Raw genomic sequence first — 17,716 nt, 5'->3', positions numbered from 1 at the left:
CCATAGTCCGGAAGGGCCAGAGGAAGGGAATTGTTTTTCTCCATGAGTTACTTGTTTTTCGACCACTCTTCTGGGATCAACAAGCAGAGAGGGATGTTGGATGTTCCTCTTCCTAAATGTGATTTGCAACAAAGAAAGGATAGGCACTGGCAGTAGAATTGTTTTCTCATAAATCCTGCTGGGCACAACGTGCCAGCGGATGAGTCTCTCAACCTCTCTCAGCCTCAGTTTCCTCTTTGATAAAATCAATAATTATTATGATAAGATAATGGACAGGAAGCCCCTTCTAATATGACCTGACCGGATATAGAGCATACAGTAGGTGCTCATTAAGTGGCATATACAATTTTTTTACTTTCTTAAGTTTGAGGACAACAGTTTTAAAAAGAGCAAATGCAATTTCACAATGAAAATATAAGTGTTTATAAAATAGTAGTGTGGTCTCTTTTCAAAGTCTTTATCTTTTAGGGCCACAATCAAAAATATTTAATGATGAAATAATTTTGCTTAAATAATCCACAGTAGAGGAGTGTAGATGGAAAAAAGGCTGGTCATGTGTTGATAACTGCCAGAACTTGGGTGAAGAAGGCTGAGTAGTTAAACAAGTTTCTCTGCTCTTTGCATATGCATGAAAATTTCCAAAATAAATTAAAACAAAATAAAGTTGATACTTTCTTGCCTAAAGCAAAAAAATAAAAAAAAAATCAAATATCTTCAACAGTGTGGGAAACAGTTCTAATTTCTCAGCACCCCTTATTCTTATAAAACATATTACATTAAATAAATACACTATCACTTATTATTTTCTTCATACACTTCTGGAAGGGATCCCATCTGTCTTATCAGAGCTTTTCTCCTAGGTAATTATCAGCAACTTAATTACTATGAAGTGGATGAAAAAGCTCCATTTGTTAGACTGTTGGTGGTGGTGGGGGGGAGGGGAGACTGTAAACAGGCTTAAGTGAAGTTTTCTTTCTGATTTGGAGTGACAGTGGGCTCCAAAAGTGTCCCTGACCATAGCTGTCATCACTAATTTTGAGGAACAAGAATTCCTGGCCACCCAAGAAGACTTTTTGAAGCTGTTTGGAAAGACAGGGTATGAATTTAAAATGATCTGGCTCTTTGGGGGTGGGGAGTGGAGCGTTGTGTGCTCAGTCATGTTCGACTCTTTGCGACCCCATGGACTATAGCCCACCAGGCTCCTCTGTCCATGGAATTTTCTAGACTTTGGTGGGGGTGGGGGAGGATGGGAAGGAAGATACAAAAATTGTGAATTTTAAGGCATGTTACAGCAAAAATCTTGGGAAAAAATTTTTTTGGTTTGTGTCTTGATATTTACATGGGTATCTGTTTTATATGAAAAAAAAAAAAAAACTCCTGGTAAAAATTCACACTTCAAAGTTAAATAAATAAAGGAGTAACTATCTTCTTCAAAAGACCACTTGGAATTCCTTACAGTAGCAGTTGACCCCATATGTTTGAGTATCTGTTTACACATCATTAACAACTTCCTTGAAAACTCTAGGACAGAGGCAGACTAAGGGAGAAGACACTCAGTGCTGGCTTGTCAGCCCCACATGCAGCCAATTCACTTCAGAGGACAGGCTCATTTTGGAATTATCATTTAAGAAAATGGGAAATGACTTGGGCTGCAGGAATGCAACACACAGACAGTTGTGTAAACTTGTGGCATTTCCCAATGGTGAGGAAGCAGAGCACCAAGTCTTGCGCACTGGCGGCAGCTTTGCTAGCGGTGCTGATAGACCTTGGTTAATTAGCCCTCTGGAAGGGAATCCTGAAAGGACAGCTGTGTGCTAACCTCCAGGGTCTGAGAAGTGGTTCTGCTTCCTGTATTTAAGAGTTGCCTCAGTTCTAAGAGGCCAGAGATCTTTCTTCTCGCTAACAGATAACACATCAGGTTAGGTGGTCCAGGTTTCAGCTAATTTTAGAAGTAGAAATAGGGATATTTAGCAAAAGCATGTATTATATCAGTCTTAAATTGGATTATAAAGTAATGCCAATAATTTTTAGACAAAACACCAGCACTTTTGCATCCAAATGAGTGAAATCCTTCAAAAAAGTCACTTGCTCAAAGCGTATTTGGAGTTGTTTTTGTGGTATCACCTGGGGTCAATTTGTAAGACAGAAGATATTTGTAGCCAAAATGATTATATGCAAATTACTCATCAGATCTGGTTTTGAAATTTTGTGAAAATCAAATCCATCTTACTCGGGGAGATAGTCTAAACAAGCAATTTTAAGACAGCTTTGAGTGATGATTTTGCTCTTAGGATGAGTACAGAGTGATCTCCAGTGATTACATGGAAGGGAACAGCACTCATTTGGAGAGTTAAGTTCTAAAGTATTGATTTTAAAAGCCAGCCATAGGAGATAGCTGGTACATGTAGTTTCTTCAGTTGAGATTAAATATGGGAAAAAATGAAACAGTGGGGCCTCTCCTTCTTCCCTTCAGCAGGAGCTTCCCACACTGGAGGGGACTTGGCTCCTGGCACAGTAAATAATAACATCTTCCTGACCCAGCCTACATTCAGAAAATCCTGAAAGCTAAATTTGTCCGCTCCAGGTTATTATCTTGTTTCATAATTTCAACATACACTTCCCCTTTTAAATCTCAAAATAAAATGTATTTAATTTCTCAACTTTACTTTTTCTCTGTTTCAAAGTTTAAAGCTCTTAAATTTGTCTTTATTGCATTTAGGTCAGCTGTGAGAACTGTTTTTCCCCTACCCATTTTAATTCAAACTCACATTTTATCACTTCTGGGAGTGTTTTTTTAAAAATATCAAGCCATTCTTACTACTATCTAGATAATAAGTACACATTATCTCTTTTAACTTGGACGTCATCCTCCTTTGCCTTTATATTTGTATAGATACAAAGCATCAGGAGGTTTTTTTATTCTAACAACAACATAAGCAACAAACAGGAACTAAATGTTGATTCATTTATATTGGATTTGAATGGTTAAAAATAAAATACCAAAGTTGATGATACTGAAAGAAGGGGAAGAGAACAGCATGCTTTTTGCTTGCCTTTGGAACACAAAAGCAATTCCTTAGTGCATGTACACCTTGGTTTTCCTTCTCTGCAGCCTGTTGAGTGACCTGGTTTGGGGAGGAGCTGGGGTGGAGGGCAGAGGCGCATGAGGTCCATCTTGCCAGGCTGAGTCAGGCAATGCAGCTGCTGGCCTGGGCACAAGCGTGGGCGGCCACCTGTGGCTCCCAGCACAGCTGTTTGGTAGAGGGCCAGCCAAAAGCCCTGTCGGTGGGGTGGAGGCAGGTGGCCAGTCGGACAGCCAATGCATTCTGGCATGGGCTGAAAGAACACCTGGTTCCACTCTGTGGACCCACCACAGAAGGTCAAAGAATGTGCTTTCTGGCAGCAGCCCCATGGCCTGGGCTTTCTAGTCCCTATGGTCCTGCTCTGACTGAAACACAGAGAATCCCACCTTCCTTCTTCAGAACTTACCCCAAAGCCAACACGGGACTCATTCTGCTCCAACTGAGTGGTTGCAGGTCAGCAAGGCCATCTGGCACGTCTGGAAATGGCGTGGGGGGCTGTCAGGCAGGGATAGGCTCCGTGGTTCCAAACAGGACGTTTCAGGAGCGGTGACAGCCTTCGTGTTGCTTGGCTGCTGCCACATCCTCCAGTGTCTTTGACCTTCCTTCTCCTCCTCTTCCCACGAACTCTAACCACATGCTCAGAAACCACTTCTGGTCCCCACCTGTAATTTTCACCAGACATAGGAATTTTCAGAGTGAACACCACCACCTACCAGACAGGAGCCCCAAGTTTACCCTTCGGTGACCCCTCAGGCCCCTCCCATGGCCTTGGGCCCACTGCTTCCCAGGAAGTAGGACCTCATCGCCTCTGGCCAGGTCGTTTTCTCTTTGGTAGAGGAGCTTCCTTCCCAGCTTCCTTGTCCCAGAGGTGGGCCAGGCAGCTCCCTTCTATATGCCAAAGAAGTGACATTTCCTCACTGGCCTGTGACTATTCATAACTTATTCAACCTCTCTGAGCCTCAGTTTTAGCATCTGTAAATGGGGATCGACAGTATTGTCCTCACAGGTTTGTTAAGAGAACATTCCACGGGACAGCATATGCTAAGTGCCTAGCACAGAAGCTGGTCACAATAGGGCCTCAGCAAATACTGATATAAATGAATGCCCATGGCTAATGCCAATCTCCAGACATAGTGGGCACACCTGGCCTGGAATCGAATTTCCTGTGGCCATATTTGCTTGGGATTTCAGGAGCGTCATCTTATAATTGCTGCTCTGTGAGCCCATGCAGTAGCCTGCTATCCACAACTGCCCTTGCCAGGGCCACAGAGCAGGCCTCCCAAGAATTACATCAGTCTTGGGCTGGTGGATGCCACCAACTTTTTGAGCCATTGATCTGAAGAAGCACTCTGAGTTCTAGGAGGCCTTGCCCCTTTTTATGTGAAACCTCTTTGTAAGGTAAGGTATTCAAGCCAAAAATTTAAGAAGCACCTATAGAGTTCAAGGCTTTCAGCGTGCTAAGGAAAGCCACTGTCCAAGAGACAATATGGGCATAACCTTGGTTTGCTCCACAGAGCAGAGCCAGCCCTCAAACCACTGTTCCATTTCCGGCCTCCGATATCATCTGCGGATGAAATGAGGGATGAACGAGGCTAGAAATAACCTTCTGAGAAAGAAACGGGAGAAAAGACCATTTTCCTTTTACGTTCCAGCCTGAGGTTTTGGAGTCTAAGGCACAAAACCATTGTGAAGCGCTGCTTTTTTAAAAACCATGTGTCAGTTTAGTCCACACATTTTGATGATATGAATGAGACAGAATTGCAAAAATAATCTGTCACTTTCTTTTATTCAGTGAGTGATCTCTTTTCTGTGACCACTTATTTAGAATTTTCCAGTCCTTCTGGGCTATGACTTTTTTCCCCCCTGAATTACATTTCTTATCCCTTCTTTTAAAAGTAATGAATCTTACCCTTGCCACACAAATTCACGTATTTTCGTTACCAAGGTCAATACCCAACTTTCTTCCTAATTTACTTGAAAAACATGTCACCTGGCCTCTTGGAGCATAAGGTTGAAGGGTCCTACTGCTCCTCCAGCAGTGGCAAAATCTTAGAAAGTCGGACTGTCCTTGGGGTCAGTGCCCTAGGCAAGATAGTGACAGGTATTTCACTGGGAGAGAAACATTTACACAGAAGCTTGAAAACAACTGTAGATGAAAAGACAGATTTGAATCTGAGGGATCAAAGCTAAAGCAGGACTTATTTCTTGGTTGGTGTTCCCCCTCCCTGACCCATAGCAGCAGAACTACCCTTTGCAAATGCAGTGGGAGGCTGAAATAGTTGGTGCCAGGGTCTTCTTATTAACTGAGCATTCATAATACTTCACCGTTTTTGGCTCTTAAGATGACCTTGAGAAAGCACCCCCCAGGACTATCTAATCACCTTACTTGATTCCTTCTAATGTATACAATTGAATGTGTGGGGGAGGGATATGGGAGTGAGTGGATTAAAGCACAAACATGTTTTGGACAATGCACATTTTTTAACGTAATTGATGAAGTTGTCATTATGAAAGTACTGAAACAGCTAAGCATGCAGGAGGGATAACTTATTAGCTGCTAAGCTTCATATGAACTGTTGCCTTTCCATATGATTGGGTCCCTCAGTTCAGCAAAGCGGCTCAGCCTAAGAGGAAATGTCTGAAGGTGGCAAAGTATGCTCATCTTGTTCTTTGTTTCTAGTCGAATATGAATAGAAAAACCCTTCAATGAATGAATTCTTTGTTCAGCACCCTTTCTACAATGAAATACCTTGTGTCTATACTAAAGAGCTTACATGGAAGGCAAAAAGGAGAGGGCAAAAGAGTTGTGGGCCATGTGACTGAAGTTACGTGGCAGTGGCCAGTCTGACTTCCCTTCTGGCCTTAGAACAGCTGGCTGGTGGCATCTGGGGATACAGCCCCACCAGAAATAACTGATGCCTTGCATTTAGATGTTACTGACATACAAGTAGATGTAATCTCTGAGGAGGGTAATAAGAAGGCAACAAGTGGGACTTCCCTGGCAGTCCAGCAGTTGAGACTCTGCGCTTCCACTGTTGGGGGTGCGGGTTTGATCCTTGGTCAGGGAACTAAGATCCTGCATTCTTCACGGTGTGGCCAAAAAAAGAAAAAAGAATGCAACAAGTTATCTCAGTCCAGACACTTCCTGGAAAATTTAGACGATGTAGGGGCTTCCTTGGTGACAGACGGTAAAGAATCTGTCTGCAGTTCAGGAGACCTGGCTTTGATTCCTGGGTTGGGAAAATCCCCTGGAGAAGGGAATGGCTACCCACTCCAGTATTCTCGCCTAGAGAATCAAATGGACAGAGGAGCCTGGCAGGCTACAGTCCATAAGGTTGCAAAGAGTCAGACGTGACTAACACTTCCATTTCACTTTCACTGCAGTATGGTATTGCAAGGGAGAGAGTTCTACTGTGAGTTTAACACCATCTTTTCAGGGAATAGACAACTTCCATCTGAATCATTCTTACAAGCTGAATTTTTATTTTTACTAAATTATCTATGTTAAAAAAATCTGTGCCTGGTGTGGAATTTCACTCCATCAAGTGTTACAATGACTTTTTCATTTTCATTACAAGCAGGAGACTGAATGTAGAACAAGTGTTAGGAAACATGGCAATAAATTAGAATATAATTTACAAAGCAAAAAAAAAAGTAACAGTGTACCACATTAATACTGAATATAAAATAAGCAACAACTAATCACAATAATACAAAGGTAATTTCATTCTGTATTATTAAGGATACCTATGTGACATTCACTCATATAATAAAATTCCTAATGAAATGGACTGTTTAGGGAGTCAGTTGGCTACGCTTACCTTGCCTTTTTTGGCGGGTCTCTGCAGTGGCAGATACTTCTCTCAGTCATGGGGTACCAGTTTCCTTAGGCTTCTCTGAGTAGCCTACATAGCTCACTCCTTTTGGAGGGCCTGCCAGGGTGGCTCAGCCTCCACAGACAATCCTATTGTTAATATTTAGGAATAGGGCATCATGCAGCCACGTGATGGATGAGAGAGCAGCAGCAATGTTGTGATGTGATATGGAATAAGACTTTCTCAGTCAGGTATAAATTTGAGGCCGATTTAAAGTTTAGTCCTATTGTATATATTCTGTGTTTGGATCTTTCCAGAAAGTAATCTGATGCTGTTTCCAGGTGCTCTCTGCCCCCTGGCCTTGCCGCTGCACAACCCCCAGAGGAACATGGCTACCCTCCTTTCTAGCACCAGTTTGGGTGCTGCCGGGGCCCAGGGTTACGGCCCTCACAATGTTAGTTCCTGGGTGAGGGGGAAAGGAGCCTCTAGTCAGTAATGTAAGAAATCTTCTTGAAATAAAAACATAAGCTGGTATTTATGTTGGAAAAAAGCAGATCCTGACAGCAAACCTATGTCTAAAAGGTGCCACAGAAACCACCTATCCTTTGTTGGTTTAGTTTATTTCACCAGGCACGTTAGCACCGAGTTAACTGCTCTTTGCAAGGGACCAAAGGAAGTCAGTGCTTGTGGGCTGCCTGCCCTTCACTGAATGGCTGAGGTGGCACTTGGGCTGTCTTCAAGGCAGCAGAGATAGACACACTGGCCACTCTCACCCACTGTCAATAGCTCTCTCTGGAAACTCAGGGATGTGAGCTGCGGTGTTGAGAGAGAAAGCAGGCGAGGAGACACAGATGACCATGACCGAGCATGCAGAGCAACAAACATCCCAGGCTGACTGTCCACAGCAAACCTGACATCTAGTTTGGTTTTTGAAGAATATGAGTTTCTCTTCCTTTCTGAAAAACCTAATCAGCCACTCTTAGATCATGGTGTATGTGATACACCCGACAGGTTGTTTCAGAGGACAGTGATGATTTAAGTCAAACACACTCTTTAACCGCAAGTAGTATCTTGCAAAGTAGCCATTTGGTTTGAGTTTGAGGTGTTGGTGTCGCATGGTGCAGTCGTATTTTGGACACAAAACACATTCATCAAGATCCTGCTGCAAGTGTTCAAGTACAACGTATTCATAAAGCAAGTACCCTCTTTTTGTTTCTCTTCTTAAAAAATCTCACTGTCAAATCTTTTTGATGAGCATGATGTGAAACTTGTGGACAGGGAAAATGTGAGCTAGTCAATTTAATTTAGGTAGATTTGATTCTAGAATTTGAGCTACCCAAGAAATTGGATTTCACATTTAATTGCCATTCAGAGTATCCATAAAAAATACAAAATCCTTGGTTAGGTGACTATTTAAATGATGCTTTATGATCTCTAGTCTTCATGAGTTTTTCTTCTTTGGTTATTGTCCCTTGCCTACCTTAGAACTCACAGAAATAGCGCATCTATGTGCAAGCACACTCATCTACCCACACACTCAAAAGCGCCTGCACACACACACACACATACACACACACACTTGCTCTCATATAAATAAATGCCCTTCTGCCATATCAAAGAAGGGACATCTGGAACTCATCGTAATTGTCAGCAAAAGGGTCTGCCTGGTTGTCACCGAGCCAGTCTGTCTTTTGCATGGTATCATCTCAGCAAGCTCAGCATGCATACGCAACGATCCAACAGGGCAGAAGCCGTTCTGTGGCTGGAGAGGATGTAAACATGAGTGAGTTGGGGTGACTCAAATAAGAACTGAGGCAGCCTGTGTGCTGGCAGCAAAAGGCCTGGTACTTCAGTCTCTACCATACCCCAGGTCTGCTTCTGCATGAAATTGAAATGTTTTTCTCTTAAAGTTTTAATGGAAATCTCAGCTTCACTTGCACAATGGCAAGTTGGCCACAGTCTTTAAGCAGTGAATTTATAGACTTGCACAGCTGCAGTAACTGATGCACTGCTTTAAACTAAGTCCTTCATTGTTGTTCAGTTTAATATAGTTTATATATGGCTCACAGCAGTGTTCAGAACAGGGGGATTATTCCTAAGGAAATTAAGTGGAATGAAGAAAAATAATACAAACTTTCATTACTTCTGATTTATAATTCCGCCTTAAATTACAGTTCAAAGCCCATTTTAGAATTTAAATTGTGGTGCTGTTGTAGTGAGATAAAGTATAGTAAATATTTTTAAGCTATGACTTAAGATTTCTGAATCTTCTTTACTTCCATAGTTGACCAAGTCAAAACAGCTACATTTTAAACAGTTTTAAACACAAATGGATTCAGTGTCATTGCTAAGTCCATAATAAAAATTATCTTAATGGTCCAAGGAGGTAAACAGGCTATTGGATTTACTCGAAAGAACACAAAGGTTCCACAGTAAGCAAGTCTCCCTGCGTTGTTTGGATCTCTCCAATCTGGCATTCCCTCCTACTACCGTGTCCAGCACTTTGGATCAATAAATCCCACTTCACAGAAGTTAAAATAATATTGAAATCCTGTCAGCTAGGGCTGACCAGTGGTTACGTTTTCCACAGGGTAATGCATTTGCAAGGACATCAATCCTCTTCCTCTGGGTGGCTCTCTGTGATGGATACATTTCCACGATGAAATGACAAGGCGCTCTCTCTGGCTTTCCGTGGGTCAGTGTCCTTGGCAGGTCTTACAACACATCTGTCTGAAGTATGCTCGACTACAGAACTTGAACTTCAGCACCAGTGGGCAATAAGCCACTTTGTTCACATCTTTGCACTCTAACCAGTGGGGGGAGAAAAGGGAAAACAATTAGAGGCACATAAACAAGTACATAAACAATGAGCTTGGATGTTCTGCAGAGACCCCACCCCCACCCCACCCCGCTGCCTCCCTGGGCCAATGCACCTTGGCTTTCACATCCATGTGGTTTTTGTTTTCAAGCATACCCTGTCTGGTACACCCTACCAGAAATATTCTTTTGATACATTTTAACACGAATTTAAAAAAAAATTATTTGCAAGGCTTTTCTCCCAGACTTTTATAAGTATGGTGCATGCCCACTGTGTCTTGAAAGAATTACCATTTGTTGGGATAAGTGATCACTTTAGACAGCTTGGAAACATGAGTCACTTTTCTTACAGAGCTTTTATTGCTTCTTTCTCAAGGGTTATTTTATTCAGCAGTGCAAGGTTATCCAAAATCAAACATGAGTTGCATTGTTTGATACCAGAGTACACATGTCTCCAGAGAATCTCTGCATCTGTGGGGTGTGGGGATGGGCCTGGGTGAATGAAAAGGACTGCTGACAGTGGCCTAGATTTAGCAACTACACTAGACAAAGAGGAAAACTTGGAGGGGGTTGGCCTCAAATGGCAGCAGTCTGTGGGTTATGGAAACATGTAGAAATGTCTTTTTTTAATTTGGAAGTGAGACATGGCCTTCTTTTTTCCTATGTGTGTTTTCTCCTCAGTGCTAGAACTGCCACAGTTGAAATCTGCAGTTCTTCCAGCCAGAGGTGAATAAATGATTCTTTCTCCACTTCCCCTTGAGGCTGGTTGTAGAAGATGGGGCTGGGGGGCCAGTGTAGAAAAATAGACAAGGCTTTGAGTCTCAGAAACCCCCACCATTCCATATAACCCCACTACTGCTAATGAGGATATTCTTCTCCAGTCTTCTGGTCAATTTTATCTGGGGGTTTTAAAATACTTTGTAAATCTAGTAATTAAATTTCCATATGCCTCCCAGAATCAAAGTTCTACCCTCATTTTTCCAGGTGGTTACACTGAAGCATCCTGGGTAAATTAAGGTAATTAGAATCAGGCAGAACACTGAGAAATGTTCAGTGTAACAGAACCGAGTTGTTGTTTCTTTATTTGCCTGTTTTTTTCTTTGGCTTCATAAATCCACTAAGGTTCAAGAGATCATATGCATGGTACATAAGTCATATGATAAACATGGAAAATTAAATGCAAAGAAATGGAAAAATTTCTAGTCATTATTATTAAAAAGGTAACAATTTTATTGATCTCACTTTCAAGGCTTTTTCAGTGAAAGACTTAACATTTTAAACTGTAACCTTTAATCTTCTGAAAGCATAAGCTCTGCCACCATAGAACTCCCTTGAGTTTTGATTTTCAAAGAGAATAACTGTTAGAAATTTGAATAGAAAATTTCTATACTAAGATTCTCAATGAATTTAAGTTTTCGCTGAAAAAAGGTAGGAGAGACATTAAAAATTGCTTTAAACTTTGCACTAAAAAAATTAGATATTTGGTGAATCAAGTTTGAATTTGAGGTGAAAGTATCTCCATATATTTTAATTTGGAGGCCACTTGTTATTTTTCTTCTTCTCTGTCATGATCAGTGAAAAGTAACCAAAAAGTTTAAGGATATTTTTGTGTTGTATATTTTTCATAAAAAAGAATATTTTTGTTTTGTGTTGTACAAAAAAGGTTGTATCAGTGTAACCTAGAGGAATATATTATCCAGATACTGAAGTTATTAAAATGATGAGAAAAGCTAAGCATAAAGGATGAGGCAACCTAGACAGCATATTAAAAAGCAGAGACATTACTTTGCCAACAAAGGTCCATCTAGTCAAGGCTATGGTTTTTCCAGTAGTCATGTATGAATGTGAGAGTTGGACTATAAAGAAAGCTGAGTGCCGAAGAATTGATGCTTTTGAACTATGGTGTTAGAGAAGCTTCTTGGGAGTCCCTTGGACCGCAAGGAGATCCAACCAGTCCATCCTAAAGGAAATCAATCCTGAATATTCATTGGAAGGACTGACGCTGAAGCTGAAAATCCAATACATTGGCTACCTGATGCAAAGAGCTGACTCATTTGAAAAGATCCTGATGCTGGGAAAGATTGAAGGCGGTAGGAGAAGGGGACGACCGACGATGAGAAGATTGGATGGCATCACCGACTCAATGGACATGAGTTTGAGTAAACTCCAAGAGTTGGGGATGGACAGGGAGGACTGGCGTGCTGCAGTCCATGGGGTTGCACAGAGTCGCAAAGAGCAACTGAACTGAACTGAAAGGATGAGGAAAGCTGATACAATATCACTCATCTTTAATTTCAAAACACCATCCTAATGGGGCAGCCTTCCAATGGAGACCATCACTCTCACACATTATAACAGGGTTTTGGTGGGACTGCTTTAAGTTCCAAATAAACTTTGGCTTTCATCTTCTTTGCCAAAATATAAAAATGATTTAGTTTATAAATGGATAGAGGAGGACTGGCTCTTTTACAGTACAAGGAAATAAAATTAGTAGTCAGACTACTTGGATTTAAGACCAGCTTTCTATTTACAAACTTTATGACTCAGAACAAATTTCCTAACCTCTCTGTGCCTTCAAGAGGTTAAGCACCCTCACTTGTGAATAGGAAAGATGACTGTTTCCACTCCCACATGTAGCATGTATATCCAATGATTCTGCCTAGCACAGTGCATAGAATGGTTATTGGCTCTCAGTAAGTGCAAAATACTGAATTACTATTACTACTGTTAGTTATCATTACCTTTTACCACCTGATGACAAGTACGTTGTGCTCTGAATTTCTCAACAAGGATGCAATACTTAGATTACTACTTAGAAAATGCTGTCCTACAGACACAAGTCAGTTTGAAGACAAAGAATAATATTTCCTGAGGTGTAACATTATTGGGAGGTTCATTACTCCATTGTTGAAGAGTTTCTGAACCAGGAAAATTCTGAGATGAGCAAAATACAAGAAAATTTACAGATTTTTCTTTTAGATTCAGACTTTAGAATTTGATTCAATAGTAGATAATGAATAAAACAAAATATTCATAAATTGTTTATTCCTCCAAGCACCCCTCCAGCCACCCATTCAGGTCATTACAAATAAAATATTCAGGATTCAGCTCCTTAGGTAGGGGCTAGAAATGAGAAGCCTCTTTCACACACAAAGGTCCCAGCATGGCCCTTCGGCCGGAGCGGTGTCTAGTCTAGGGGCAGCCTGAAGGCCCACTGCCAGGGTGTCTCCCTCTGAACTTCCCAACGCCTCTTCTAAGTTAGTTCTCAATAACTTGATTCCAAGTAACTTGATTGAAAGCAGGAATTCATTTGGGTCCTAGGGGTAGGATCAAGCTTAGGGAGGCAGGGACGTTCCAGGATCTGAGAGTATCACTGGTGAGAGTGGCAGATCCAGGGGTGAATTCTGGCACTGCCTCTTCCCAGTATTTGTTTGTCCTTGGCCAAGTGACTTCATCTCTCTAAACCTCAGTTTCTTCATCTGTGAAATGAAGCTCATAGGATGTTGTGAAGCTCGTATGAGGTAACATATAGCACATGTGTGACTTGGCACAAGAGTGAGCACTCAGTTTATCAGCTCTCATTACTGCTACCAATAACACATTTGAGAACAACCATCCTGTATTGTTTCTCTGGGATTCCTGTGAAAAATATATAGGCTCTTCACTGGCATACATAAGTAAATTAACAATAAGATTTTAAGAGAGAGCAGGTAAATTATGATGAGGTGAGGAGAGATCTGGGGTAAGTACCAGGGTTGAAGACTGCCAAGCAGATAATGGGCCTTGATGAGATATTAAATGGTGATTCCTGGGCTATGGAAGGACACTCAATATTGATGGAGTGCAGGGAGCTCCCATGAAGAAGGGGCCCTGAGGGAGATTTTATTGCTATGTTATGGTTTTACCTGCTAGAGATTGCTTTAGTTCAGTTCAGTTCACTCGATCAGTTGTGTCCAACTCTTTGTGACTCCATGTACTGCAGTACACCATGCTCCCCTGTCCATCACCAACTCTCAGAGCTTGCTCAAACTCATGTCCATCGAGTCAGTGATGCCATCCAACCATCTCATCCTCTATCATCCCCTTCTCCTCCTGCCTTCAAACTTTCCTAGTATCAGGGTCTTTTCCAATGAGTCAGTTCTTCACATCAGGTGGCCTAAGTATTGGAGCTTCAGCTTCAGCATCAGTCCTTCCAATGAATATTTAGGACTGATTTCCTTTAAGATTGACTGGTTGGAGCTCCTTGCAGTCCAAGGGACTCTCAAGACGCTTCTCCAACACCACAGTTCAAAAGCATCAATTCTTCGGCACTCAGCTTTCTTTATGGTCCAACTCTCACATCCATACATGACTACTGGAAAAACCATGGCTTTGACTAGACGGACTTTTGTCAGCAAAGTAATGTCTACGCTTTTTGTATCACCAACTCAATGGACGTGAGTTTGAGTGAACTCCGGGAGTTGGTGATGGACAGGGAGGCCTGGGGTGCTGCAATTCATGGGGTCGCAAAGAGTCGGACATGACTGAGTGACTGAACTGAACTGGACTGAGGCTTGTTGTAGCTTTTCTTCCAGGAGCAAGCATCTTTTAATTTTATAGGTGCAGTCACCATCTACAGTGATTTTGGAGCCCAAGAAAATAAGTCTGTCACTGTTTGCACTGTTTCCCCATCTATTTGCCATGAAGTGATGGGATGAGATGTGATGATCTTCGTTTTTTGAATGTTGAATTTTAAGCCAGCTTCTTCACTTTCCTCTTTCACTTTCATCAAGAGGCTCTTTAGTTCCTCTTCACTTTCTGCCATAAGGGTGGTGTCATCTGCATATCTGAGGTTATTGCTATTTCTCCCGGCAATCTTGATTCCAGCTTGTGCTTCATCCAGCCTGGCATTTTTGCATGATGTACTCTTCATATAAGTTAAATAAGCAGGGTAACAATATACAGCTTTGACATACTCCTTTCTCAATTTGGAACCAATCTGTTGTTTCATGTCTGGTTCTAACTGTTGCTTCTTGACCTGCATACAGATTTCTAAGGAGGCAGGTAAGGTGGTCTGGTATTCCCATCTCTTGAAGCATTTTCCACAGTTTATTGTGATCCACACAGTCAAAGGCTTTGGTGTAGTCAATAAAGCAGATGTTTTTTCTGGAATTTTCTTGCTTTTTCTGTGATCCAACAGATGTTGGCAATTTGATTTCTGGTTCCTCTGCTTTTTCTAAATCCAACTTGAACATCTGGAAGTTCTCACTTCACATACTATTGAAGTCTTGCTTGGAGAATTTTGAGCATTACTTTGCTAGTGGACAAGATGAATGTAATTGTGTGGTAGTTTGAATATTCTTTGGCATTGCCTTGCTTTAGGATTGGAATGAAAACTGATCTTTTCCAGTCCTGTGGCCATTGCTGAGTTTTCCAAATTTGCTGGCATATTGAGTGCAGAACTTTCACAGCATCATCTTTTAGCATTTGACATATCTCAGCTGGAATCCCATCACCTCCACTAGCTTTTTCGTAGTGATGCCTAGGGACTACTTACACTGGAAGAATTGGTCTTCAGAGAGGTGAAAACCTGCTCATCAAAGAAGATCAACCAATGACCAGTCTTTCATTCTTTGTCTTTTAAGTCTATGAGAGATTAATCTAGTAATGATAACATTAAAAATAATTTATCAAGTGCTTCCTTTATGCCAGGTATTGACTTAGGCAGTTTTACATATTTATATATATTTAATAATTTTAAGTGGGCATCCGTGATGGGTCAGAGGTAAAAAATCCACCTGCCAATGCAGGAGATGTGGATTCAGTCCCTGGGTCGGGAAGATCCCCTGGAGAAAGAAATGGTAATCCACTCCAGTATTCTTGCCTGGCAAATCCCATGTACAGAGGAGCTTGGTGGACTACAGTCCGTGGAGTTGCAAAAGGGTCAGAAATGACTTAGCGACTAAACAACAACAATCATTTTAAGTAAATAAAATGTCAGCTTTACACAGATGGAAAATCTGAGGCTCAAAAAGGCTACATATGAAACTCATTCTGTGTCACAAAGCTGGTTGGTCTAAGAAGTGGGACCAGAACTCAGGTTTGTCTGATTCCAGAACCACTCTATTTTGGCAGCATTCTTTTCATCTTAATGCAAAAGAGTTTCTGCCTGTCAATACTTATTCTTGGCTGATAACCCTGATAAGTCAATCTTTGGGGACATCATTATTAGGAGATCTGCTCTGCCATCCAAGAGAAGGGGTAAATATTTTTAAATAAACAATGACAGATATGTTTGGACTGGATTTCTGAATGATCCTCAGTTAGCATTGATTTCTAGCTAATATCTAAAATATCTAAAAATTGGTTTCTCTAAAGTGAAGAGGAACTACAAAGCCTCTTGATGAAAGTGAAAGTGGAGAGTGAAAAAATTGGCTTAAAGCTCAACATTCAGAAAACGAAGATCATGGCATCTGGTCCCATCACTTCATGGGAAATACATGGGGAAACAGTGGAAACAATGTCAGACTTTATTTTTTTGGGCTCCAAAATCACTGCAGACGGTGACTGCAGCCATGAAATTAAAAGACGCTTACTCCTTGGAAGGAAAGTTATGCCCAACCTAGACAGCATATTGAAAAGCAGAGACATTACTTTTCCAACAAAGGTTTGTCTAGTCAAGGCTATGGTTTTTCCTGTGGTCATGTATGGATGTGAGAGTTGGACTGTGAAGAAGGCTGAGTGCCGAAGAATTGATGCTTTTGAACTGTGGTGTTGGAGAAGACTCTTGAGAGTCCCTTGGACTGCAAGGAGATCCAACCAGTCCATTCTGAAGGCGATCAGCCCTGGGATTTCTTTGGAAGGAATGATGCTAAAGCTGAAACTCCAGTACTTTGGCCACCTCATGCGAAGAGTTGACTCATTGGAAAAGACTCTGATGCTGGGAGGGATTGGGGGCAGGAGGAGAAGGGGACGACAGAGGATGAGATGGTTGGATGGCATCACTGACTTGACGGACGTGAATCTGGGTGAACCCGGGGAGTTGGTGATGGACAGGGAGGCCTGGCGTGCTGCGATTCATGGGGTTGCAAAGAGTTGGACACGACTGAATGAATGAACTGAACTGATACCCAAGTAATACACAATCTGCACATAAACAATTATACTTGGAAAGCTACTGAAAGGAATCCTTTTTTTTAGGCAGAATATTTTTGTAATATAATCTCTTTGTAGTCGATCTACTTTGAAAGTCTGGTTTTTACTCTCATGTTTTCTTCATGCAGATAAATTTTATCTACTGCTTTTAAAGTAGTGGAATCTGAGCTAGCAGGTCAAAGATTTTAAGATGACAGAGTCTGATATTTTTATTCTACTATCTTCATGTACCAGCTAAGCACTCTCTGGGGAGGAGAATGAGAAGACACTCTTCTATCTTTTTTCTTCTGAAGCTATTAGAAGGGTGAGAGGTCCTTATAGTGTGGTTTCTGGGACATATTTTGTGAACCTAACTAGTCTCTCCTTTTTTTACATCTCCTCTCACCTCCTTGCCCAAAAATAAAGTTTTACTTTACCCAAGATGAGATTTCTGGAGGGACAATTTATGGACTATTTCTTCTCAGAGAGACTTGGGGATATATCAAGGGCTGAAAGCCAGCTTCTAGGCCTTATGATATGAATTAGACCCACTATTAGAATCTTAAGTAACATGCCAGGTATGCTGGAGTGGGTCTCACTGGTAATCTGGGTTCTGGTGGAGTTGAACAATAAAATTAGACAACCTGTTTCATAGGCAACACATGAATTTACTTATCATTGATGTGCCAACAGTTTTTCCCCAGGTACTTTACATTAATCTTTCAAAACTCTGACCTAAAAGATATGATTTTGAACTAGTCACACTGAACATAAGCTTATGAATTTAGGATGCAAAAGGATTGAGATTCATTATGACTTTGATGGCTTGACTTAACCCAAGGAGTATAAGAGCAACTCCTAAAATGCAGTGTTCCTATATTTATTTCA

At 41.3% G+C, this 17,716-nt stretch overlaps 1 protein-coding gene across 1 annotated transcript in view; it reads right to left on the bottom strand.

The window, feature by feature from the left end:
* Positions 1–6,543: 6,543 nt before the first annotated feature.
* Positions 6,544–17,716, bottom strand: part of ADAMTS6 (ADAM metallopeptidase with thrombospondin type 1 motif 6) — a 273,198-nt gene continuing 262,025 nt past the window's right edge. Inside the window, exon 24 of the mRNA XM_025270471.2 lies at positions 6,544–9,704. Within this exon, the coding sequence (XP_025126256.1) occupies positions 9,595–9,704 (110 nt within the window). The 3' untranslated portion in view covers positions 6,544–9,594. The remainder of the gene's footprint in view (positions 9,705–17,716) is intronic.

This window comes from Bubalus bubalis, chromosome 19, assembly GCF_019923935.1.
Source record: "Bubalus bubalis isolate 160015118507 breed Murrah chromosome 19, NDDB_SH_1, whole genome shotgun sequence".
Classification (NCBI taxonomy): domain Eukaryota; kingdom Metazoa; phylum Chordata; class Mammalia; order Artiodactyla; family Bovidae; genus Bubalus; species Bubalus bubalis.
This window is presented reverse-complemented; position numbering and strand designations above follow the sequence as displayed.